The following is a 25,242-nucleotide window of genomic DNA, read 5'->3' as shown; positions in this document are numbered from 1 at the left end:
AAAACTCTTATTTTGTTAGCTCAAGGTACCATGTTTTATTAAATGTAATAAATCATCTTTGAATTACCAAAATAAAAAGTTCAACATTCCAAAATACAAAGACCAAATCCCAAAACGCCTTCCAGCGCTCAGTTTAAGTCGTTTAGACTGTAATCGTGTCCGTTGTCTGCTTAGCTAGAGTAGTTGTCTACTACCAAGTGACATCTTTTAGAGATAGCAGCATTAGAAACATACACATAAGCACAGTGTCAGTGTTGGGCAGACGGGTGTGGAGATGCTCTAAAAGCAAATTAACAACAGTCTGATTATAAAAATACATGGTTGTGAAACTAGAATCTAACCAATTCTACTGTAGTATTATTTGTGACAGATTAAAAAGATAAACAACTAAACCAATGTTGTTTACATTCAAATAAAAAACTGGAACGCTGAAGAAACATTTAAAAGAAAATGCAAGAGAAACTGGACAACAGGAAAATATATCCAAATAGCCTACTTGGGCCTACTTACATCTTTTTTTCACATGTATATAAAATCATATACATTTAATTCATTAAATCTTCCTTTATATTTGTTTGTCTAGCCAATACCACAGACATCATAACTTGAATTTGACTACAGAATTCACAGCAACAAAGGGCATCTAGAGGAATCCAATAGTCTCTCGCTCTTTATCTTATAGTTATGTAGAAAATGTAAATACGCACAAAAAGGGAAAGAAACGCAAGTAAAATCACAAATGTAATAGAGAACTGTGATACGTAAATCCATGTAGCACCGCTTGTGGAAATCAACACAACACACCAAAAAACAGACATCTTTCGTGGTATTGCTGGAGATGAAGAACATTGAAATCAAAAAACTCTTTTGACCAACAATGAAAGTGGAATATTTTGCAAATAAAACCAACCAAGGTGTAAAGGTGAACTACGTTTTTTTTTTTTATAACAACGTCTATAGTGCTTTTGACATGTTTTAATATTGTATGTGTGAGACTAAAAAAAAAAACAAAAAAAAACAAACAAACAAAAAATAACTTTTTTTGATCTACAAAAGTGAACGTTCCTTAATGTTGAGATCACATGACCAGCCTAACTTCCTTTTACCTTGGTAATCACCCTATTATCTGAAACTTTTAATTAAATTCTATTATATAATTATAATATAGTTATAAAACTATTATAACTATTATAATCTAAACTATATAAATATCTTATATAAACACAGAACAATGGAGACAAACCAACCACACACCTGACGTTCGGCAGATTCTGCAAAATTTGGTTAAAAAAAATAACTGATGATCCAGTAATAAGCTACATTGTGGCAGATGCTGGATTCCAGTGAGTCCAGTAAAATCCGATAGTTTCTATCAACTTGCTATCAATAACTTCTGCTAGCTGGTCATTTGATCCGGTGATGCTGATTTTGTGGTATGGCAATAGCCGATTTAATACATGAAAACAACACGCATATACAGCTTAATAATAAAGCATGTAAAAACAGAATCCAAAAGCCGTTCTGCACTTTTCTACTTTGGCAGCTACAGTACCTTCCCCCTTCTGGTTTTCACTGTTGCCACAACAACATGCATCTTAATGGCAATCGGTTTCTCTACACGCACATGTAAAGGTTTCAAATATTGCACATACAATAAGACATTTCCAAAAAGTTTACAGCAATGTACTGTAAACCACTTAAACTTTCATATTTTTTATACGTTATTCGTCTAAAATCCCTTTCTTCCCTGGGTTAGTAAATGCAGAAATTATTTCAAACCTGTCAATGAATGACCAAATAAAAATGGGCAGCAGGAAATGCTCGCTCTGTAAAGAAGGTGTGTGGAGTACCGGAATCCTCCACTTTGAATCTAAAGAGGCAGTTCATTGGTCCAGTCGTGGCCCCAGCCTGCTCGGTCAAGCAGGAAGCATCTTCCAGCAGAGGTGATGCTCGCCCGTTAAGACTTGAAGACGTGCACCGCCCGCACCACGTACTGCCTGCAGATGGGGCACTCGCTCATCCTCTTGCCGCACTTGGTGCAGGTGACCATGTGACCACACTCCAGCAGAACACAGTCTATCACGGCATCCATGCAGATGCGGCACAGGCTCTCATCAACTCCGCCCAGCTGAGCTACTTGCACACCATCTGGAAGTATATAAAACATGGAAGGTTTGAGATCTTATCGATCTTGTTTGTCCGTTCTGCTTGAGCAGATAATTTTCTTGAAATTAAATGTTCATTAATTTAAAATGATTTAAACAAATGTTCAATACAACTTAAAAATTAAATCATAAGCATTTTTATTATGACAGAAAATGTTTTGTTACTTGTCACGTAATTTAATAAAAGCATTTAAAAGTGGGGAAAAAAACAAGTGCATGCATGTTAAATATTTAAATGTGACAAAAATGTGAATGACAAATTCTTTAAAATAAGAAGATAAATTAAGAATTTTTTATTTTAAGCTTTATTTTCTTAAAAAATAAAGAAAATAAAAATCTAATTATTTTAATTACATTTAAATTGAGTTAAAAAATGTATTTTAAATGCTTTAAAGAAATTTTCTGGGTTCGATACAACTTAAAACTACATCAAAAGCATTTTGAAGTACACACAGATTTGATTACGTCCCATAATTTCATAAAAGCAGTTACAATGGAAATAAATAGGAAAATGTGCATTAAATATTGTAAAGTTTCTTTTCTTTAAAAATAAAAGAAAGCAATTCTAGAATAAATGAGACCGAAAGTGTTCTCATCCCTGAATTAAAAAAAGCAGTTATAGAAATATGGAAATGCACATTAAATATCTAAAAGTGAATTTTTGTTAAAGTAAATGAATTCAGACATTAATAAAGACATTTTATGTTCAATTTCAATCAATCATTTTAAAAATATGTGATTTTTGTTTTATAAAGTAACCTCAGCAAAGAGTAAATATTTTCTGTATTACTGACAGACACTGTCTTTATTATTTAATATCCTTTTAGCCGGTCAATATCAGCGAGCAAACCTTTTAATGAATGAGAAACAGTACAGTATGTGCTTTCAACTCTCTATGGCAGACTAAACCAGTATTTGCTTTATTATCTCTATTAAATGCTCTCTCTCTCTCTAAAAAAAAAAAAAAAAAAAGAGCATATGAAACTTGGTCCTTCTCCAAAAAGCCACTTAATATATCGTCTCAGACCGGACAGCTATAATCTGGATCATTTTGGGCAGTTTTCCAACAGTGTTAATATAATTAATGAAGCCAAGGTGCAATTACAGTAATGTGACAAGCTATAAAAAGACAGATCACATTAGGAACACAATTCATGACACAAATGTGATCATGCACGTGGAAACACACATCAAACTCTCCCAGCATGCATTGGGAAGAGTCACATTTCATTCATGGTAATGAAATGATGGTAATGATGATGTTTGAGCCACATAAAAAAAAGGCTGAGTCTTACCTCCAATACCTCCATTACATATAGGAGGAGGGTAAGCTATGACTTTGATTGACAAACACAGTAGTGGAAGAGTTAGCATTATTAGCATTGGATAGCTAACGTAAGCTCACATGCATACAGTTTAACTATATGTACTTCTTATAATATTAGGGTTTGGCTTAGGGTTATTTGCATGTAATTATGCATAACTAATTGTTATTATAATAGTAAGTACATTTAATGTTTAACAAGGACACCTTTAAAATAAAGTGTTACTAAAAATACTACTATAATAGTATATAAATAACACGGTCAAGTACAATGCATCACAATATTGGTCTGCTTACCTGCAGCTAGGCTGTTGCTGACATTTTCCACTGCGGGGAAAAGAAAATAAGAAGAATCAATTTTTCGGAAAGCAGAAGCCTATTTGAAAATCACATTAGCCATAGCTGATTTTGGCCTGGTCCTTGACTGATTCAATTTCAGAGTCTGTCAAAAAGATTCGGAGACTGTAAAACATTTGCTGCATTCTTTGTCATCCATCATTCTTATTATATGATGTCAGCTGTGCTCTTTTCAGCCGAAAGATCTACAAAAGCGGACCAGAGCTTCCTTCTCATTATTCTGACGATTCTAAAGCCAGTAGAAAATAAAATGGTCATATGAAGCACCCAAGGAACCTTTCATGCACTATTCTAATAATTCAACATATAGAGTATCTTCGAGAAAGATCAGGTTGCATAATAAAATAATTTTATTGCATTTATATTTATAAGACGCTTTTATGCAAAGCAACTTACAGCAACATTTTTTTTTTTAACCAACACTTATTCCCCAGGGAATCGAACCCACAACCTTTTGCACAGCTAACACAATGCTCTACCACTGATCCACATGAACACTTGATAACTTTTTATTCAATAACACATTATTGTTAAAATGTTATTTTATAAATTTTAAGAACTGTCCACTGAAAGGCTCTTTTGGGAATCCGAAAACCCCATTTTAGAAGCTTTAACACTAACAATCCTTTTTTGCCTATGCATATTTTTGGGTGACATCTAGACTATTTTGGTAAGAGCTCTACACTTTGTGTGTGAGATCGTGTCTTACTCGATCTTCTGTTGAGTTGATTCTCCCTGTAGAGACGATGGACGCGCTCCACCAGCTCCCATTTCTCACAGCAGCCTGAGTAGTTGACGAAGTTGCGGGCGAGAATCTCCTTCAGCTGCCGCACTGTCAGGCTCTCGATGTCATTCTCGTGGGACAGGTCCGAGAGGGAGGCACGTGCACATCTCTGCGTCGCTGGGCTGGCCTGCTCGGGGACAGATGTAGACATATAGCATTTAACTGCAGTCCACATCGATATTACACAAGACTACACATTTATACTCTGCAGAAGTATTGGCCAAACACTAAACAAAGTTATGGGATGATGCTGAATTATTAATGGTAATGGATGCTCGGTGAGAATCGAGGTTTTACAGTAACCCATTCGTCTTCACAGTAGGTGGCACAAACACTCATGGCATGCAGATTTAGTCAGAAGGAAACACAAGGATGCTTGTCTCACCTCCAGTATGTCGTCATGAGGCTCCAGGTTGAGGAGGGAAACTGATGCAGCATCTACATGTTCCTGGAAATAAAACACAGAAATCAAGAACTTAGATTTAATCAGATTTATTGACTAAAACCTGGTTGAAGTCAGGGTGTGTTCTTACACACAGAGCTGTGATGTTCAGATTCTACCATTTCTACTCTTTAGTGTTTGTATTTATGGAGAAAACAATTCTATGGATAAAAAAGCCTATGCTAAATCTAATCAATCTAAATAAAAGTTTACGTACTTGATTTAATATGTTAAATATTTTTATGCAAATTTCAGAATACAAGTCATATTAAAAAACACATAAAAAAATATTCTAAATATATATAATAATATAATATATGTAAAACCATTCAAAATTATTGGGTCAATCACATCATTTTATCACATTATACATTTTATTATTTTTAAAATAAAAAAACAGCAAAAACAGTAATCCTGTAAACATTTTTAGAATAAAAACTGTTTGTTAATTTAATATATTTCAAAGTGTAATTTATTCCTGTGAACAAAGTTATTTTTTCAGCATCATTACTCCAGTCTTCAGAATGACATGATCCTTCAGAAATCATTTTAATATACTGAATTGCTGCTCAAAAGTTATATAATACAATAATAATAAAATAATATAACACAATGCAAAATAAATATAAAAAGTCCTAAAATACATTAAAAAATATTTAAAATATTGTAAATAATAAATACATTTAAATAAATATATTTATTACATCATATATTTATATACATCATCTAAATATATTTCGATTTATACTGTACTAAAATTGTCTAATTATGTTTTCCATTTAATTTAATAATCATAAAAATATAATCCATTCTGGAATTGGGAAGTGTTTATCATGTTACAAAACTAAGTATTTTATTAAATTCCTTAAGAGAGCACTTAAAATAAAAACTGTGAGTAACCTCTTTCTGTGTCAGTGCAGTTTAATGAAAGAATCTACTCATCACTTCCCTTGGTTCTGTAAACTGCACATCAAATAACAGCACATTACAGTTAATCATTCATTTCCACTGATTGCAGTGATTCCTGTCCTGTGTCACTCACACAAGAACCATGTGTCCTGGAGCAGCCGGCTTCTGTATGCTTCTGTATCTTTCTCTATTTGCCGCATTCAGAACAATTAGCTAATGGTCCTGCGTTCTTCCTGTCTGCTGTCTTCATGAGAAGAGTCAGCACATGGACGGAGATCTCACACATGGGCCACACACAGACGATTAATCAAGAATGGGTCAGTCTGCCAACTCAGGCTCTAAAGTCACACTGGACCATCACAGTCTCTTCTCGAATACATGCCGATGCTCTTGAAAACTTCAGGCCAATTTTACGTAGTTATTGAACTTAGCCATTTGCCTCTTAAACTCATTCGCACTTAAGCGTAAGTGTTTTAAGTTGCATCATGCAGGAATTATCCGACAATCTGTTCCAACGTTACGTAACCCGCTCAGCATGTCAGATCTAAAAAAAGCAAGGCTTAAACGTCACGGCTAGTCTCGTGGGGTACAGCTGTTCACGCACGTATGGATGAATCTTTAGTAACTGAGGGTTGTAAGAAGATTAATAACTGTACAGACAACATGAGTCAATAGATTATGGTGTAGAAATTTACAAAATTGAGAAGAAATCCTCACTTGATGTATTCAGAAACATACTACTTCTTAAAGTAAGTGAAAACAACAAAGTGCGACTCATGGTTCGAGAAAAAAAATAACAGTCCAATCTCCCAATACGGTAGTAGCTAAAACAATAACAGCGATCAAACAATACAGTCAGATATATTTAACAATATTTACAGGAATTAAATGAGTTCGTTTGATTTGATTCAGCACGTTTAACATGCAAAATGCAATGGGTATGTTTAAAGCAAGCATGTTAAATTATGTGACACAATGCAATGAACATTTACAGTAATTTTATACAATAAAATAATACAGTAGAAGTTAAGATAAAAAAAAATGTCAATGTCAAAATACTTTTTTGTAGAGTGATGTAATTTTACATTAGCCATTTGTAAGCTGAATTGCCAAACATTGTTTTTATAATGCTAATTTTAGAGGTACAGAAATTATATAAAAAAATTATAATAATAAATCGCATACAGAACTATAACTTCTAACTCAAGTTAACTATTATAAAAAAAAAGTTAAATAAATAAATATTATTTATATATATATATACATTTATTATTTTTTTCTCTTAAAATTCATTACAATAGGAAATGTTTAATTAATAATAAATACATTTATTAATTAATAAATCTTACTGACTATAAATGCTGAATCACATATAGCAAATAATAAAACTATTATCCATTACACTGGACTGGACTGATTTTCATTTTAAAATTATGAAAATTCTTACCATGTTAAAACTAAAATAAATCTTTCTTGAAATTCTTTAGAGCTAGCATCATGCATTCATACATTCCAAGTGTCCAAATCCTTTTTTTTGTGTCCACTTAAAAACAAATGACAAAAAAAAAAAAAAAAAAAAAACCGCTTGGCATGGTGTACTGCAAATATTCTTGGCTCTTGTGACAATTTGCTTGTGATGTTATTTTTTGTTATTTTTATGTTGACTGCTAAATGATTGTAAATTGTAAAAGTAAAAGTACATGAAAAAAAAAATTCTCTCTCCTTCTTATTTTGTAGTCACTTAGAATAAAAAGTGTCAGCTAAATGAATACATTTAACGTAAAAAAAATATAATATATAAATAAATAAAGTAAAATGCACTGCCGACATGGCGTTTCTTCCGGAGAGCGCCTCACCTGATTGTTTGTCCCTGAGCTAATGCTGTGACTGAGAGCCTCTCCCTGAGACACGGCTACAGACAGCGCCGACTGCTGGGAGGAGGATCGTGCCGCGGAGGCTGGCGGCGTGGAGAGAGAGCGCGGAAGTGAGGCCAGACTGTCTGTATCCGCTTCAGCCTCCTCCTCTTCCTCCTCCTCATCCTCCCCCATCTCCAGCTCGGCTCTCAGATGGCAGAGCACCAGGTCCACCAGGTCCTCTTTCTCCCTGCAGGTGTCCGTGTTGATGTTCCGCAGCGTGAGGTACTGCCGCAGGTCTTTAACGTGGAGCCGCATTAACCTGGGCCGCTGGAAGGCCGTGCCCCACAGCAGGTGGCAGGTGGAGCAGCGCCGCAGGTTCTCCTGCAGCACAGAGCACAGCGAGCAGAAGCTCTTCTTGCAGTCTGAGCAAACATGCTGCGAAGAGAGAAAGATGATCAAACTAATAGGTGTGCATTAGACCGGCGATTTTATTATGTCATGCTTTAGTTGTTTTTAGATGCGGCATAAACTTCATTTTTCAAGACACTTTCTAACTCTGAAGCAGTTGTGGAGTTTCTTTTGGCAAGCTTGGTGGTGGTTATCAAATGCCACCATGCCGATGAATGATATGTTCAATCAAACCATTGCACTCTAGTGTGATGTCATTTCCATCTATCACATCTCTCAACATGTGTGCTGCAGATGCATCACACTGTCTTGGCATCAGAGCATCTGCAGACAGATGTAAAAGTGCTGATATGATTTCAAAACACTATTGCTATGTGGAAAACTGCTTTCATCACTTTGACAGGATATGAGGAACGCCAGACAAGTGGCAAATCAGTGTTTCATATATTTCTAGTCACAAGCAATACTGTGCTATATACACACACACACACACATACGCGCGCGCGAAAAGTGGGGACTTCCCATAGGCGTAATGGTTTTTATACTGTACAAACTGTATATTCTATGGCCCTACACCAACCATACACATAACCCTAACCCTCACAGGAAACTTTCTGCATTTATACTTTCTCAAAAAAACTCATTCTGTATGATTTATAAGCGTTTTGAAAAATGGGGACATGGGTTATGTCCTCATAAGTCACCCTCTCCTTGTAATACCTGTGTCATACCCACGTCATTATACAGAGTTGTGTCCTGATATGTCACAAAAACAAGAGCACACACACACACACATATGTGTGTGTATATTATCATTATTTTTGAAAGAAATCTCATATGCTCACCAAGGCTGCATTTATTTGATCAAAATATTGTAAAAACTATTTCTATTTAAAATAACTATTTTTTATTTCAACATACTTTTAAAAGTAATTTATTCCTGTGATGCACAGCTGAATTTTCAGCATCTTTCCTCCAGTCTTCAGTGTCACATGATCCTTCAGAAATCATTCTAATATGCTGATTGGCCGCTCAGGAAACATTCATTATTATTATCAGTGTTGAAAACAGGTGTCATGTATATCAGCTCTCTACTTTCACTATCAGAAAAATCAAACCCAGGCATCCTACCTTTCGTCTGAACACGGAGAAGGCCAGTCCGCAGGCTTTACACGCCAGGCCTGCGCTTCCTGAGGTGGTGCTGCTGGGTGGGTAGGTGGAGTAACCGGCGCTGGGGGCAAAGCGGAAAGGCCCGGCTCCGGCTCCAAAGCCCGGCTGCTGAGTGCGGACCGCCCCTGTACCCATCACCTCGTTCAGCAGCCCACAACATGACGCCCACATGGAGGAGGCCCCCGCCTGGAGAAGGAAGATATGTTAACCGTAAGGTCAGATATAGGGCCGGGTATTGAGATCAATTTCACAATTCGAGTTCCATTCAATTTAATATTTATAACAGGTAGAGAAACATTTACATTTTTCTCTAGGAGAAAATCTCTCCAAAAACGTTATTTATTTTTCTAATTTCATAATAAAAACAACAGTTTGAAAGCTGAGAATTCATTTCACAGCAAAAGTAATAAAGAGCAAAGCTTACTGCAAGTTAGTGACGTTTGCACAAATGATGCTTAGTATTTAGTTTTGCCCCCGCATAATTTGAAAAAAAAAACAATGACTAAATGATTGATTCTTGGGATTTATTAATAGATATCTGTTCATCAGTATGAGAATCGATTAAAATAGAGTAAACGATATTAGACCCGGCCAACCCAAGTGACATGTAACATTCCATAAACTTAAGTTATATAAATGTTTGAAAAATGTAAAAATAATGTTTATGGAACGTTCTTATAACGTCATTAATATTTGATATACGTTCTCATAACATTGTGAAAACATTCTGGGAACATTCTCAAAACTGATGTTCCCTTTCAGTCGGTCACTCTCGACGCCAGGTCGGATGACCGACGAATATGGGATATCGCTTCGATAGACCAATCTACTTCGAATGTAAACTAAACGAGCCAATGCACATTGGCATGCAATTATTGCATCCAGCTGCCGCTGATCACTGCGTGAGTATAAGAGGGCAGCAGGTGCAATGCATACCAGCTTTTCGCTTCGGAGCCGAGCGTTAGTATCGCTCTGCTCAACTGTGTCTGCTGTGAACTACGAGTTCAGCACGCTCTCGGAAGCTTCAGCGGCGGTCGTTCCTGTGTCGAGTGGATTGCACACTTCAGGTTGCACTACCCCTGTCGTGTTGCAAGCGGCCAATTCCCCTGTGCGCCTCAGCACTAAAAGAGCATTTCCTAAAAGAGCAAATTTCTCTAAAAGAGCTTCACGGGTGCGTCTTTATAAAGACGACGGATCGTCCTTATAAGGATGCCGTTTCACCCGTGCGTTTCTGGGTGCGGTCGTTACCTGGCAACGGGTGATGGTCACGATCGCTGCCTCACGTGTCTGGGCGTCGAGCACGCTGAGGAGGCTTTCGTGGATGAGTCATGTTCTCACTGCGGGAATATGACCATCTCGGAGCTGCAAACCAGGCTTCGCTACCTTCAGGGGGGCGGAGTCCCGTTGCCGCGGCCGCGATCTGGGACTCGTTCTGGCGGCCGACAGACGAGAACCACTTCCGGCAGTAGCGCGAGTGGTTTGAGGGTCACAGTGGTGGCAAACCCCGCAGGGAACCAACCCTCTGGGGACCACCACTCCTCTAGCACCTCCGATCCAGTGGAGCAACCCACGGAACGCGCTGGGCCCTCTTCACGGAGCGTACCAGCGGTATCCAGTGGGACTCCCCCCGACCAGATGTCGATCTCAGCATCGGAGGGAGAGCTGTCGGATCACGGTTCGGCTGCGCTACAGTCCTCTGGGATGGTGACAAAGCCTGATTCGGATTCCGAAGTGGCAGCTATGCTTTCCCGGGCCGCCGAGAGGGTAGGGCTCGAGTGGAATCCCCCACCGCGTCCCGAGCCCTCACGGCTGGATGATTGGTTTCTCGGGGTGGTGCGCGCTGGTTCTCAGCGCCCCACCCCAGTGCCTTTCTTTCCGGAAATGCATGACGAGCTCACCAAGTCGTGGATGGCACCTTTTACTGCCAGAAACCAGCCGGTGGGCTCCTCCTCCCTCACCACCCTCGAGGGCGGTGCAGCGAAGGGGTATTCAGGAATCCCGTCGGTGGAGCGGGCGGTAGCGATGCAATTGTGTCCTAAGTCCGCCGCCTCCTGGCGTGGAGACCCGGTGCTCCCTTCCCGGGCCTGTAGGCACTCGTCTGGTCTGACCGGCAGTGCCTATGTGGCTTGCGGGGAAGCTGCTTCCGCCTTACACGCTATGGCGTTACTGCAGGTGCACAAGGCTAAGGCACTGAAAGACCTGCACGAGGGTGGTCATGATCCAGCGCTTCTGGAAGAGCTCCGAACCGCCACTGACCTTGCGCTTCGAGCGACGAAGGTCACCGCGCGTTCGCTGGGTCGTGCGATGTCCACATTAGTGGTCCAGGAGCGCCATCTGTGGCTGGGTCTGGCAGACATGAGGGACATCGACAAGGTCCGGTTTCTCAATGCCCCTGTGTCCCAGACCGGCCTCTTCGGCGACGCAGTCGAGATCTTGGCCCAGCAAGTCTCGACTGCCCAGAAGCAGACTGAGGCGATCCGACACATCCTGCCCCGGCGGGCAGCTGCTGCTATTTCCACCCACCCGCCGGCTGCAGTGCCCCAGCCTGCTCGTCGCCGAGGGCAGCCCCCTGCATCCGCCCCTGTTCACGCATCGCATCTGCAGCAGCCTCCAAGTGGTGCCGTTGAGCTGGGCGCAGGCAGGCTGCCCCTCCCGTCCTGGCCCCCGTCAAACTTGTCGGTGAGCAGAAGAGCAAGAGGCCCTGGGACGGGTGACCCAGAGAGAGGTAGCTGCTTTCTGGGGGATGGTGAAGGCACCTCTCCCTCCCCTGGAGGAGGGCCAGGCGGAGAATCTGAAAATCTCGACAGGAGAGTAGTTTCCTCCCTCTCTGGGTCCCAGGAGGGCACGGAGAGTTGCGGACGGCCAAGCACCGGACCTCACTCATCCTCCTCCTTCGCCAGATGGCAGCAGCGGGCGGTTCGAGAGCGTCAACAAAGGCCCTACTCACGCACCCTCTGCCAACCTGTGGAACCAGGTGAGCCCTGCACCCCACACTCGCACCACACTCCGGCCTGCTCACAAGCCGCCCGAGTTGGGTCCCTGTGTTCCACCACGCTGCCCCACTGCGGGTATGGCTTTGGTTCCGCTGGTCCCGCTTGTACGGTTCTTAGGCGCCTGGTCAGCGCTACCCAGCCCGTCTCACTGGCTTCTGCGAACCATCAGCCTCGGCTATGCGATTCAGATCGCCCGACTTCCCTCCAAGCTCTGCGGTGTCCGCTACACTACAGTGAAAGCTTCCGATGCCCCTGTCTTGCGGAAGGAGATCGCAGTCCTACTGGCGAAGGCCGCGATAGAGCCGGTCCCTCCAGCCGATATGAGGATGGGGCTCTACAGCCCGTACCTCATTGTACCCAAGAAAAGCGGTGGGTTACGACCGATCTTGGATCTGCGAGTTTTGAATCAGGCCCTCCATCGGCTACAGTTCAAAATGTTGACACAGAAACGCATTTTCAGGTGCGTCCGTCCCCAAGATTGGTTTGCAGCGATCGACCTGAAGGACGTGTACTTTCATGTGTCCATACTTCCGCGCCACAGACCTTTTCTGCGGTTTGCGTTAAAAAAGAACTAGGATATCAATACAAGGTCCTGCCCTTCCGGCTGTCCCAGTCTCCCTGTGTCTTCACGGAAGTCACGGAGGCAGCTCTCGTTCCTCTCAGAGAGCAGAGTGTTCGCATTCTCAACTACTTAGACGATTGGCTGATACTAGCACAGTCTCGAGATCAGTTGTGCGAGCACAGGGATGTGGTGCTCTGGCACCTGAGCCTGTTGGGCCTTCAGGTCAGCTGGGAAAAGAGCAAACTCTCACCATTGCAGAGGATCTCTTTTCTCGGTATGGAGTTGGATTCGGTCGAACAGACAGCACGCCTCACAGAGGAACGTGCGCGGTCGGTGCTAGCCTGCTTGAATACGTTCAAGAGCGGTCCCACTGAAACTCTTTCAGAGGCTCCTGGGGCATATGGTGGCCACAGCGGCACTTACACCACTCGGCCTATTACATATGAGACCGCTCCAGCACTGGCTTTATGGCCGAGTCCTGAGGTGGGCGTGGAAGCGCGGCACTCACCGGGTCCAAGTTACACCGGCCTGTCGCCAAACCCTCACTCCGTGGTCAGATCTGACATTCCTTTGGGCAGGGGTGCCCCTAGAGCAGATTTCCAGGCATGCTGTGGTTTACACGCATGCCTCCACCACCGCCGGGGGGGCCACGTACAACGGGCATGCAGTCTCAGGGGTTTGGACGGGCCCGCAGCTGCAGTGGCACATCAATTGCCTAGAGTTGTTAGCCACGCACCTTGCCTTGAACCGTCTCAAAGGTTTCTTACGAGGCAAGCCGGTGCTGGTCCGATTGGACAACACTGCGACTGTTGCGTACATCAACCGCCAAGGTGGTCTGCGCTCTCGTCGCATCTCGCAACTCGCCCGCCACCTCCTCCTTTGGAGTGAGAAGGTTCTGAGGTCACTTCGTGCCGTTCACATTCCAGGCCTGCTCAGTCGTACAGCCGACGAGCTGTCTTGAGCAATGCTCCCGGGAGAATGGCGACTCCATCCCCTGACGGCCCAGCTGATTTGGAGGCGGTTCAGAGCCACTCAGGTAGACCTGTTTGCTGCTCCAGAGACCTCTCACTGCCAGGTTTTCTACTCCCTGACCGAGGGAACTCTCGGCACGGACGCATTGGCACACAGCTGGCCGCGGGGCCTACGCAGGTATGCGTTTCCCCCAGTGAGCCTTCTCGCACAGACATTGTGCAAAGTCCGGGAGGACGAGGAGCAAGTCTTGCTAGTAGTGCCATATTGGCCTACTCGGACCTGGTTCCCCAAACTAGTGCTCCTCTTGACAGCCCCTCCTTGGCCAGTTCCTCTGAGGAGGGATTTATTGACTCAGAGATGGGGCACCATTTGGCACCCGCGTCCAGACCTTTGGAAACTCCATGTTTGGTCCCTGGACGGGACGCGGAGGTTCTAGGTGACCTACCCCAAGAGGTAGTTAACACCATCACTTCGGCAAGAGCACCGTCTACGAGACACGCCTATGCCTTGAAGTGGAACCTGTTCGTTGAGTGGTGTTCTTCTCGCCGAGAAGACCCCCGAAGATGCCCGATTGCGGTCGTGCTATCCTTTCTGCAGCAAGGGTTGGAGCGAAGGCTGTCTCCCTCCACCCTCAAAGTCCAGGTTGCCGCTATTGCTGCGTACCATGACCCTGTGAATGGGAAGTCTTTGGGTAAGTATGACCTCATCATCAGGTTCCTTAGAGGGGCCAGGAGGTTAAATCCATCCCGGCCCCCTTGTATACCCTCTTGGGACCTGTCTCTAGTTCTTAAATCACTACAGCAGGCCCCATTCGAGCCTTTGCATTCAGTTGAGCTAAAGTTTCTTTCATTGAAAACTGTGCTCCTGCTTGCACTGGCCTCCATCAAGAGGGTAGGGGACCTGCATGCGTTCTCGGTCGACGATTCGTGCCTAGAGTTCGGGCCGGCTGACTCCCAGGTAATCCTGAGGCCCCAGCCTGGCTACGTGCCCAAGGTTCCCACTACACCCTTCAAAGACCAAGTGGTGAACCTGCAAGCGCTGCCCCTGGAGGAGGCAGACCCAGCCCTGGCTTTGCTTTGTCCTGTTCGAGCATTAAGGTGCTACGTGGACCGGACGCAAAGCTTCAGGACCTCAGACCAGCTCTTTGTCTGTTACGGAGGCCGGCAGAAGGGGAATGCCGTCTCTAAGCAGAGGATGGCCCACTGGATTGTGGATGCCATAACCCTGGCTTATCAGGCTCAGGATGTGCCCTGCCCGTTCAGGTTGCGAGCTCACTCAACTAGAAGTGTTGCATCCTCCTGGGCGCTGGCTCGTGGCGCCTCGCTGACAGATATTTGTAGAGATGCGGGCTGGGCGACCCCTAACACGTTCGCTAGGTTCTATAGCCTTCGTGTAGAGCCGGTATCCTCCTGTGTTCTCACCTCAAACGGGTAGTGGCACTGAGAGGCCCCGGTTAGTGTCGGCTTGCTAAAACTGCTCCAGAGTGTCCGTACTGTAGACCATGTTGAGATCCTCCATCACCCTAGGCAGCTGGACGCAGCGGAACGTCCGGCGCCAGGCCTTCATGATGAATCCGTGAGAACCATGGAAGGCTGGGCTCCATATTGAGACCTAAGCGGTACTCGTATGTGTATAGTCCACGGTATAGCCTTAGAGCCCGTGTTTCCCCGGCAGACTTCTGCCTTCCCAAGAGGGTTTTAATCACCTCAAATTTCTCCGTATACTCCTAAACGGATGCTATATGTGTATTTGCCTCCGAGACCTCCTTCGGGAAGGATGGGGCTTCCGCAGCGTCCCGGCTCCAAGCGGACCGGGTACGTTTTCCCAGTGTTATCCAATCTCACCCAGTGAGGTAGTGCTTTGACAATGGTGAGTGGAGCTACTTGTTCTGAGCCCCGGCCTACACCTAACAGGGGCGCAGGCGGCTCGCACAGGGCACTGGAAGGGGCAGCACCCATGGCGCTTTGATAGGGATCCCATATTCGTCGGTCATCCGACGTGGCGTCGAGAGTGACCGACTGAAAGGGAACGTCTCGGTTACGTATGGTAACCCTCGTTCCCTGAAGGAGGGAACGGAGACGCCACGTCCCGTCGCCATGGTTGCTGTACCGCCGCTGAGCTGCCGGGTTCCCGGCTCGGCTCCTCAGCGAAAAACTGGTATGCATTGCACCTGCTGCCCTCTTATACTCACGCAGTGATCAGCGGCAGCTGGATGCAATAATTGCATGCAAAATGTGCATTGGCTCGTTTAGTTTACACTCGAAGTAGATAGGTCTATCGAAGCGATATCCCATATTCGTCGGTCATCCGACGTGGCGTCTCCGTTCCCTCCTTCAGGGAACGAGGGTTACCATACGTAACCGAGACGTTATTTGTACTTTGAACATTCTAAGAAATGTTTTTGTAACCTTTAAATAATGTTATAATGTCCTCAATAAAACAGGATATTTTAACAATCTAAGAGTATTAAAACAAACATTCAAATAACGTTATATTTTGGGTGAAAATAAAGTTGTTAAAATGTTGATTTTGTAACATTTAAATAACGTTCTAATCACAACAAGAAAACAACATTTCAACGTTAGAAACATTTGAAAACAACATTCCTACGTTTTTAAAACCTAAATTTGTTCCCTGGGTATTCAGATATGGAGCGTGTTATGAAGCACAGGCAAAAACTATCCTGTATTTTACCCAGAGGGCAGATTTGTTTGCCGGACACAGATGAAATCAGGCACATATTCTTTACTGAGCTTCACATTATGTAACTTGTACATCATAAACAACTGAATGCACTCAACTTCAACACTCCTAAACTCTGCTAGTAATCAACTTAAATGAATCAATGCTCTGCAGGCTTTAAGTGAATCCTCAAGGAACATGATACAGTGTAAATGGCTGTTAGGGCAAGACAAGGCCCGACTCATTCTTAGTGCACATTTGGAGCGTTAAAACAATGTCAGTACAGTAAACCAGCCATGAGAGCTAAACAGCCGAGATTAATGGACATCTCTCAGGTTTCAGCCAAATGCATGTGCAAACCAAACAATGCTTTCATAAGAATCACCATTACCAGGCCTATTCTTACTCTCCAATGGTCTGGGCTTTCTAAGAGCTTTCATTTTGTTAAGGTGTAAATTTAGAAGATGTTGGTTAAGTCAGTAAGCTTTCACTCCGCTGGATGTTTCATAATACCATTGATATGCGACCTGGTTTTACTGTAAGCATGAACCTCCCAGCTAGAGAAAATGTACAGTAAATAAACAAAACAAAAGTTATATTTATTTTTATGTATTGTTTATCTAAAATAAATTTCAATACGATAACAATTAGGGGTGTGTGATATTGAGAAGAAAAAAAAAAGAAGATAATTTTGATATCTTCTGTTATTTTTATTGATAAGGATAATTAGATGATATTTTGCTGAATGTGTTATTGTGCTGGACTGTCGTAGACAGCTGAAGTTTTTTGTGTGGTGGCCAGTTCACAGCAGTGAAATCTTTTCCAATAAGATTAAATAGATTTTTACCTTTTATGGGCATTTTTACTGTAAAGCAATTTTTACTAAAAGTATCTTATATTTAATCAGTCAGAATAATAAAAAAAATATTTGGGCTGTTATCAATTAAGTATCAACAAAATCTCAATACATTATATGTATTTACACAATGTTTAATACAGCCAAAGAGTATATAGATTACCCTTGAATAGGTCTTTGATGCAGCTCAGAGGGACATGTAATGCCTTAACCTTCAGTTACAAATGCATATATATATATATATCCTTCACAATATTCAAGATCAGCTGAAAATGTTCTCTTCCGTCAGCACTTAACTGCATTCTACTAAAAATATCCTCTATGCTTTAACTTTTCCTTTATTCCTCGCTATTCTAGCTTGTTCTATTCTGCACAATGTCTGAAACTTTGTATCACAAGCACTTCTATTTGCCTCCTTATGATGGATAACTTATTGTATTCCTCATTTTTAAGTCACTTTGGAAGTGCCTGCTAAAATGAATAAATGTAAATATAAAAATCCATTGATCATTTACTTCTGAATCACCTCGGTGTATCAAACTGGTATCCTTTCTTGAGTTCTGTAAAGTCAGCAAATCGGATTCATGCTTCGACATTAAAGCATAATAAATGAACAACATGAATAAGACCTCAAAACAAACATTAAAACTTTCTACAGGCAACAAACAGCATTCATTGTTTCTTTAATCAATAAACCCTCATCCTTACATACAAATGCACGCAGACATCAGTCTACTCAGCTGAGCGGCGGCTTTCATTAGCGCTTGTGTGACCCAACATGGCGTGATGTCTCGTCTCAGAATAACACTTGGGAGGCGGGGGTGGGGGGAGGTCAGTGATGGAAGAATGCATCCTCTGTTTAAGATCAGGACAGTCGAGGAGCTGAAATGAGCATACATGCCTCCTATGGTGCAGAGCGACGGAGAGAGACGGGCTGAGCGGATCAGATCTGTTCCTGCTTTTACGCACAGTGCAGAGAAGGTTAAGCCAGGCAGAGCGCTCCGTTTGCTCAGTGGATTTGTTGTTTATACACTTACATAATACAGGCCAACACTGCTGGATGTAGCATCATTCTGTATGTACGGGCACATAACAATTAGATATAAAGTGATGCTTTCTGTTATATAGAAAGATCACAGAGAACAATGTAAAATAATAAAAATGATATGAAATAAAAAACATAAAACTGAATATAACATTTTAAATAAATATAATAAAAAAAGTTACATTTATTTGATAAAAAATACACTAGTGGTATTAGTAATATTGTGAAATATTATTTCAATTTAAAATAACGTTTTTCTATTTTAATATATTTGAAAATAAAATGTATTCCTGTGATACAAAGCTGGATTTTCAGCATCATTCCTCCAGTCTTCAGTATCACGTGATCCTGCAGAAATCATCCCAAAATGCTGATTCGCTGCTCAAACTTTAGAACAGTATTGTACATATAGATGCAGAACAAATTAGCCTAGTTATCACTGTTTCTCTCAAAACTGTGGCAACCTGGTATTAACCATCACTATAACTATAAGAAACAAACATTAGTTATGTAATAAGCATACCAAATGAATTTTTATCATCAGTGTCTAACTAAACGCAGTGTTGAACAACCACAATCCCTCACGCTGAAACCTGTGCTGGCAGGTCACTCATGTTTCACGTCTTCTCAGATTCTAAATAATGGTGATTGTTCCTGAAGTGCAGGCTGGCAGTGCGCTTAGTATTTGAGCAGTATGGCAGTTAGCGTGATCTCTGTGTTGCGTAACATAAGGTCAGGGCATGAAGCCGCTGCTCGTGCTTCAGTCTGGCAGAGAGCCGGTGCCACAGATTCCCTCTGTCACTTCAGTTAGAGCAGAGAGCCACGGCCATCACAAAACCACCAGCTCTCTTCTTAGAATTTGTTTTGTGTAATTATGCAATTTTTAGTTACCAGGCTTATTATAGTTTACTAAAACTAGAACCATAAATAATCCATTACTTAAAAAGAAAACAAAAAAAAGTTAACTGAAAAAAAATACATAAAAATTTACATTTCTTTTCAAAACCTTAAATATATTTTTCATTTTTAAAACTCCACTTAGTATGGAGCTTGTATGTGTTACAAAATATGAAGTAAAAGTGTTATTTTTAAGTGTTATGAAGTGTTATTTTTAAAATATTTGTATCACTGTAACTGTAGAACTGAATTAAGTATTATAATGTATTATAATTCTCGTAACAATCATCCCTATTATATTTTGCATGAATTATTAAATACTAAATATAAATTAAATGAAAAATACTGAATAAATCAACAAGAATATAATAATAATAATAATAATAATTCCAAATTATGTATTTTAAGATTACAGTTACACATAACAGATCACAAAATTACATATTAATTAACATACAATTATCCTCATAATCTGATGGATGAATTATTATATAAAAATGTGTTGATTAAAAGATAAAAAATAAAATAAAGAATAGATAAAATCAATAAATAAAAGAAAAAAATATATTACAATAATTCCACTACTATTGATGTCAGAATAATGCAATAAACAAATGTAACCCTAATTCATATTACACTAAATATAGTATATAAGTCTGTTTTTTTTTTAGCTCAACAGAGCATACTGACTGTCTAAAAATTCACTTTTCATGATACTACAGCATGAGTGTAAATAAATAATGACAAAATGTTCATTTTTGGATGCACTATTCCTTTAAAGAAGAGTAAGAACCTTGCTGGGATCTAAGAAGACATGTTTAAATCTACTTTAAAAAATTAAATTAAATTAAAATCTTCATAATCATCAGTGGAATTTATATTTTTGGGCTCGTCAGAATGACTGGCATTTCCAATAATGATCATCTGGTGGAGATATGCCATCCCGTTTCCACTGCTTTTTAATATTAAACAGATTCGAATTCGAAAAGCTTTTCTACTCAGATTAGACAAAGCACTGTCTCAGAAGAGTGCTTATTCTCAGAAAAAGCTTTCTTTCAGAAAATTGTTTGTCCTTATGCTTCCCGGGAAGAATCTGTGCTTTTTAACACACAGTGTCATTACATAAACCACAGGGAGAAACAAGCCAGACAGTGGAGCGCTTATGAATGAGAGGAATTATTCATAAACCTGAATTATCTGACACGTGATTAACCCTTTAATTATACCCACTCACGCTTCAAGGCTGCTCACTGAAGAAGTGAGGTCAACGCCAAGTTAAAAAACTGCTTCATAATTTCATGGAAATGAGAGTGTAGTTGAACGAATTTAGTCATTATGTGGAAAACTTAAGCTCATTGCTGACAAAAATCTTGTCGCAATCATCTTAAATTAAAATTCTTATAAATTCTTAAATTATAAATTCTTACCAAGTAAGTAAATCACATTATATCAGCAAATTCCCATAATTAACTAAAAAAACATTTTAAATGCCATCACAATCAAAGAAATCTTCTCTAATCAACTTCTCTCAATCTGCTTGTGACTAAGCAACTTTTCCTAACAGCTCATAACACCTCGGCCAATCACAACGATCATAACCACATGCACAATTATTTCCACAATCTCCCCTCCTTGTTCCTGCCACTCTTCTGACATCATAACCACTAAGCAATATTTCAGTTTTGAGGATTTAATAAGAGGAATCACCTCTGGCTGAGCAAATTTTAGATTTATAACAACTCAGTCTTTTTATTTTCACACTAAACATTCCACTATTAAGACATCATATAGTTCAGTTGTGATGTTTTAGTGTTAGAATGATGTTTTAGTGTCCATTCATATCAGCCCAGCCAATCATAATAAACATTTCCATCATTATTGTGATGTCATAATCACTACGTAATAATTTAAATGAGACTTTTTAACCATAACTGTCTGGACTGCTGGTCCGATTATAACAGCTCCGTCAGATATCACAAATAGAATCATTTTCACTATTGTGACGTCATACTCACCATGCCATATTTGAAATGTGACATCTTATTATTGAAATCACTTCCATTCCCAAAGCGTATTCACAAGATTCTAATAAGATTCTAGCAATCGACAAAATCAGAATCAACTCTTCTGACATCATCACTATACACACTATTAAATTGAAACATGATTTTAGGAGAATCTGTGAATTTCTGGTCCATTAAGATGATACTGACTGTTTTCACAATTAAATTTATTTGTGACATTATAGTTGAGGAAATCACTTCTGTCACTCATGACTGTCTGGGCTGCTTGTCCATTCACATCAGCTCATCCAGTGACTGCTGGCATAGACTATCCTCCAATCTCATTAGAGAGGTGCTGCCATAAACTGGGTTATGATGAGCACTGCTTGCTTGTACACTCTGTTCCAAACCAAGCTGCACCTGTCCTGATATCTGCTGATACCTATAGTAGCGTATCTAATGCTAAACAGCAATAAATACAACGCAGCTGTCACCCAAACAAACACTCTTAATGCAAGAGCATGCAAAATGGCTAATTGCAGACGTCATCTGATGCATCCAAACTGATGCAACTCTTAAGAAGTCAGGCTGTTGTCATATTAAACGTAAAAACGCCTACGGAAATGATGTTGATGTTTCCACGCAGATGACAAATCTCGCCGATAACAATGCAAATCTGACATCTGTTTCTTTTTACATACCTTCATTGCAACTCCCGTCCGCGAATACTGTCGAATACTGAAGTGGTTTTCATCGTAAGGACGCTCGGGAGCACTCCATTACGTCTTCACATTCTGTCATCCTTGTGTATGTGTAGAAAACAGCATAACGTAATGGCAAAGAACGGATCAGCCAATCCCGAAATAGCAAGACCCGCTTGTATGTATAGCAGCCAATCGGCGTCGCTTTCGCCGGTGAGTGGGCGGGTCTTAGCGGCACGCTTGTGTGCAGGCTTTGGTTTAATTCAGCCACAATCTAGCGTGACCCTTAACTGTTTCTCAACATATTTGCAAACATACTTTTTATGATATGCCTGCGATGTGCATACATGTATACGTATAATATACAATACTATACTAATATTAAAAAAGTGATACATGATAACGTTACTGTGATAAATGATAATCTGATAAATTATACAATTTTTTTTGTATCTGCTTAACTTCTGTCGAAGGCAGCCTTTTGCTATGGTTACCACGATTTATTTTCGTGTTTATTTAGTGTGCTCTGATTAACTTAATCTAAATTTTGTGGCAGTGTTCGGCCTAAAGTCCAGTGGAACGTGCTGGAAAGTTCTAGCAGTGACGAGGTATTAATCCTCCTCACAAACAGCTGCTCTTAATACTTTATTACTCAAACACCATATATTTCAAAACTCATATTAGCTGTCCGTGGATGTTTAAGACTAAGCATTTGAACTCAGAATGTATTTAGAAATACATTATGAATAACATTCTTTGAATAAATTAATACAGTTAATACAGCATGCTCATCCACTTTCATAATGAAAATTAATCTAATATTTAAATTCCGACAGGGTTGAACCATAGACATATATGTCTATGAACAGCTCTGACGATGCATTGCCACACGTCACTGCTTTAAAATAAATTGTGAAAGCAGGTCATCTAGTGGCCAGATAAGTGAACCACAATCCATACAGATACAGAATATTGTTGAATTCAAAATAAAGGAATCAGATTTCTTGTAGAAACATCTCTGATTAGTTTAAAATGTATGTTGTATATTTTATATGGTATCTAAAACATACATGTAAAATGTGTACACACACGTTTAAATACACAGTACAGTTTTATTGAGAAAATAGCCTGGGATCACGTCTGATCTTATGCAAAAGTGTCACAGTGTTAAGTGGGACAGTAACTACAGCCTACGGGAGAGAAAATTCAGTGGTTTACATCTACATTCATCAGTCTGTCTGTCTGTCTGTCTGAAAGACACACACACACACACACACACAGAGAGAGAGAGAGAGAGAGAGAGAGAGAGAGAGAAAGTTCATGCCATTCAAATGTAGTGTCAGATTACAAGCAAGATACAAGTGAAAGAAGGCAGAACATTTGTCATCTTTCAGAGTGAAGTTATGCATGATGTACTTGTCAAAGTAAACAAACCTGAGAAACAAATGTGCAAGTTAATGAAATCTGATTCCATCTGAAGACTTATGACACAAATTCCTAACAGTTCGTTATGACTGCCATTGGCACGAGTCCAGGAGAATTGGACAAGTCTTCTGCTCAATCTGAGAGCGTTGCTGCCTGGAATTAAACCACACCATGCTGCTCCGTCTGGCCCCCGACTCAGCCTTGTTTCTCCCAAGGTTTTTTTCTCCATTTCTGTCACCAATGGAGTTTTGGTTCCCTGCCACTGTCATCTTTGGCTTTCTTAGTTGGGAACACAGTTTAAGGCAAAATGTTGACTTGATTGCACTATTGCAAGAGAACTAAACTGAGCTGGATGATGACATCACTGAATAAACAATGAACTGACTTTAACTGAAGAACTGACTGTTTTCTATTGTTCTCTTGAGTTATCAGCACATAATTTTCCTGTTTAACACTGTAAAGTTGGTTTAGCACAATCTGTATTGTATAAAGGGCTGTATAAATAAAATTGACTTGACTGGACTTGAAGGTGCCTTCAGCTTTGAAGCAACCTCGGTGAGAGCTAAATGAACTAGTGGAAACTGATAAGGAAAAAAACCCAAAAACGATATACTTTTAAAAGACATTTATGTTTTGTATGTTTGTATGGATTTTCTAATCGTTTACAGTCTTATTGAATTTTTCTAGGTCCTCTGCATGTTTTTAAAGACCCGTTGTCCAATTGGGGGCGACATTGACCATAAAACGTGAACCTTTAGCAGCCAAACTGTGAGTTTTACTGTAAATGGAAACTGAATTAAAGAGTGGAAGGATGGATGGTAAGCTGGAAACAGGCTTTTTACAATTGCTGATCAGTCAAAAGCCTAAAACTTACCTAAACATCCATGAACCCATGTAGCCTAAATGACAGGACAGTGATTTTAATAGAAAGATTTTAATTCCTGAAGCAAAATGCAATGGAAATAATAGTTTACTCTTTTATTGCGGCTACTGTAAGTACGTTAAATATAGCCATATTTTACATATATACTTAAAATCTGTCTCAAAAACTGCTTTTTCATTGAACTGTTTTTCCATTATTTATATGAATCTAATTTCAGATTTTAAATGTTTCATGTATTTAAATAAATTTGAATGATTACATTTTTAATGTAGTCATCATTAGTAATTTTACAGTGTAAATTCAAACCTCGTGTGCACATGTTGACGAATGACACAGAGTATGTTACGGGAAACGGCAAGAAGAGTCACACCAGTCTAGCGGCTTTTTTCTTTTTTCAGAACTTTTCTGGTCTTCCAGGAACATTATAACTTGCATGCAATGTTTCATGCTGAAATTCCCTGATGTCATTAAGATTTGGGTTTCATGAGTTGTTGTTTTCTAATCCCCTAAAAGCCTTTTAGGGTTAGGGTTAGGGTTAAAAGGTGCACATAAAACCAGAAGACACTGACACACGGATACAGAAATGCACTCCAGAGACAGGCCTTGACCAAAAAAAAGAGAGCTGAATTTCCCAACCAAGGTAATTTAAAAAAAGACAAATAGCAAACACAAGGAGCAAATCAACCACAGATGCTGTAACATATGTCTCAAAGCACATGCAGTTTATAAAGGGCAATGAACTCTTGTCAATCATACGCACATCTGCACTTCAGACGACTCCAGCTGCTGTGTCCTGTACAGATAGGGC

At 40.6% G+C, this 25,242-nt stretch overlaps 1 protein-coding gene across 2 annotated transcripts; it reads right to left on the bottom strand.

The window, feature by feature from the left end:
• Window positions 1-7: 7 nt before the first annotated feature.
• Window positions 8-22,256, bottom strand: LOC128020704 (E3 ubiquitin-protein ligase RNF34). Of its 2 annotated transcripts, XM_052607326.1 has the most exons (8): window positions 22,127-22,256; window positions 9,377-9,601; window positions 7,838-8,272; window positions 5,016-5,078; window positions 4,556-4,757; window positions 3,787-3,816; window positions 3,461-3,502; window positions 8-2,148 (listed from the first exon to the last, which is right to left on the bottom strand). In XM_052607326.1, the coding sequence occupies exons 1-8, from the start codon at window positions 22,130-22,132 to the stop codon at window positions 1,958-1,960; spliced, it is 1,194 nt and encodes a 397-aa protein (XP_052463286.1). In that variant the 5' UTR covers window positions 22,133-22,256; the 3' UTR covers window positions 8-1,957. The 2 variants fall into 2 exon arrangements, with proteins under 2 accessions (XP_052463286.1, XP_052463287.1); XM_052607327.1 differs by lacking the exon at window positions 3,461-3,502.
• Window positions 22,257-25,242: the final 2,986 nt, after the last annotated feature.

The sequence above is a fragment of the Carassius gibelio genome, chromosome A10 (assembly GCF_023724105.1).
Source record: "Carassius gibelio isolate Cgi1373 ecotype wild population from Czech Republic chromosome A10, carGib1.2-hapl.c, whole genome shotgun sequence".
NCBI classification, from domain to species: Eukaryota; Metazoa; Chordata; class Actinopteri; order Cypriniformes; family Cyprinidae; genus Carassius; species Carassius gibelio.
This window is presented reverse-complemented; position numbering and strand designations above follow the sequence as displayed.

Coding starts and splice junctions, on each gene's coding strand:
- LOC128020704 (XM_052607326.1), bottom strand. Junction 4,758..5,015: donor CTCATGACGACATACTGGAG/GTGAGACAAGCA, acceptor GTCCCCGAGCAG/GCCAGCCCAGCGACGCAGAG. Junction 3,817..4,555: donor TCAACTCAACAGAAGATCGA/GTAAGACACGAT, acceptor TTTTCCCCGCAG/TGGAAAATGTCAGCAACAGC.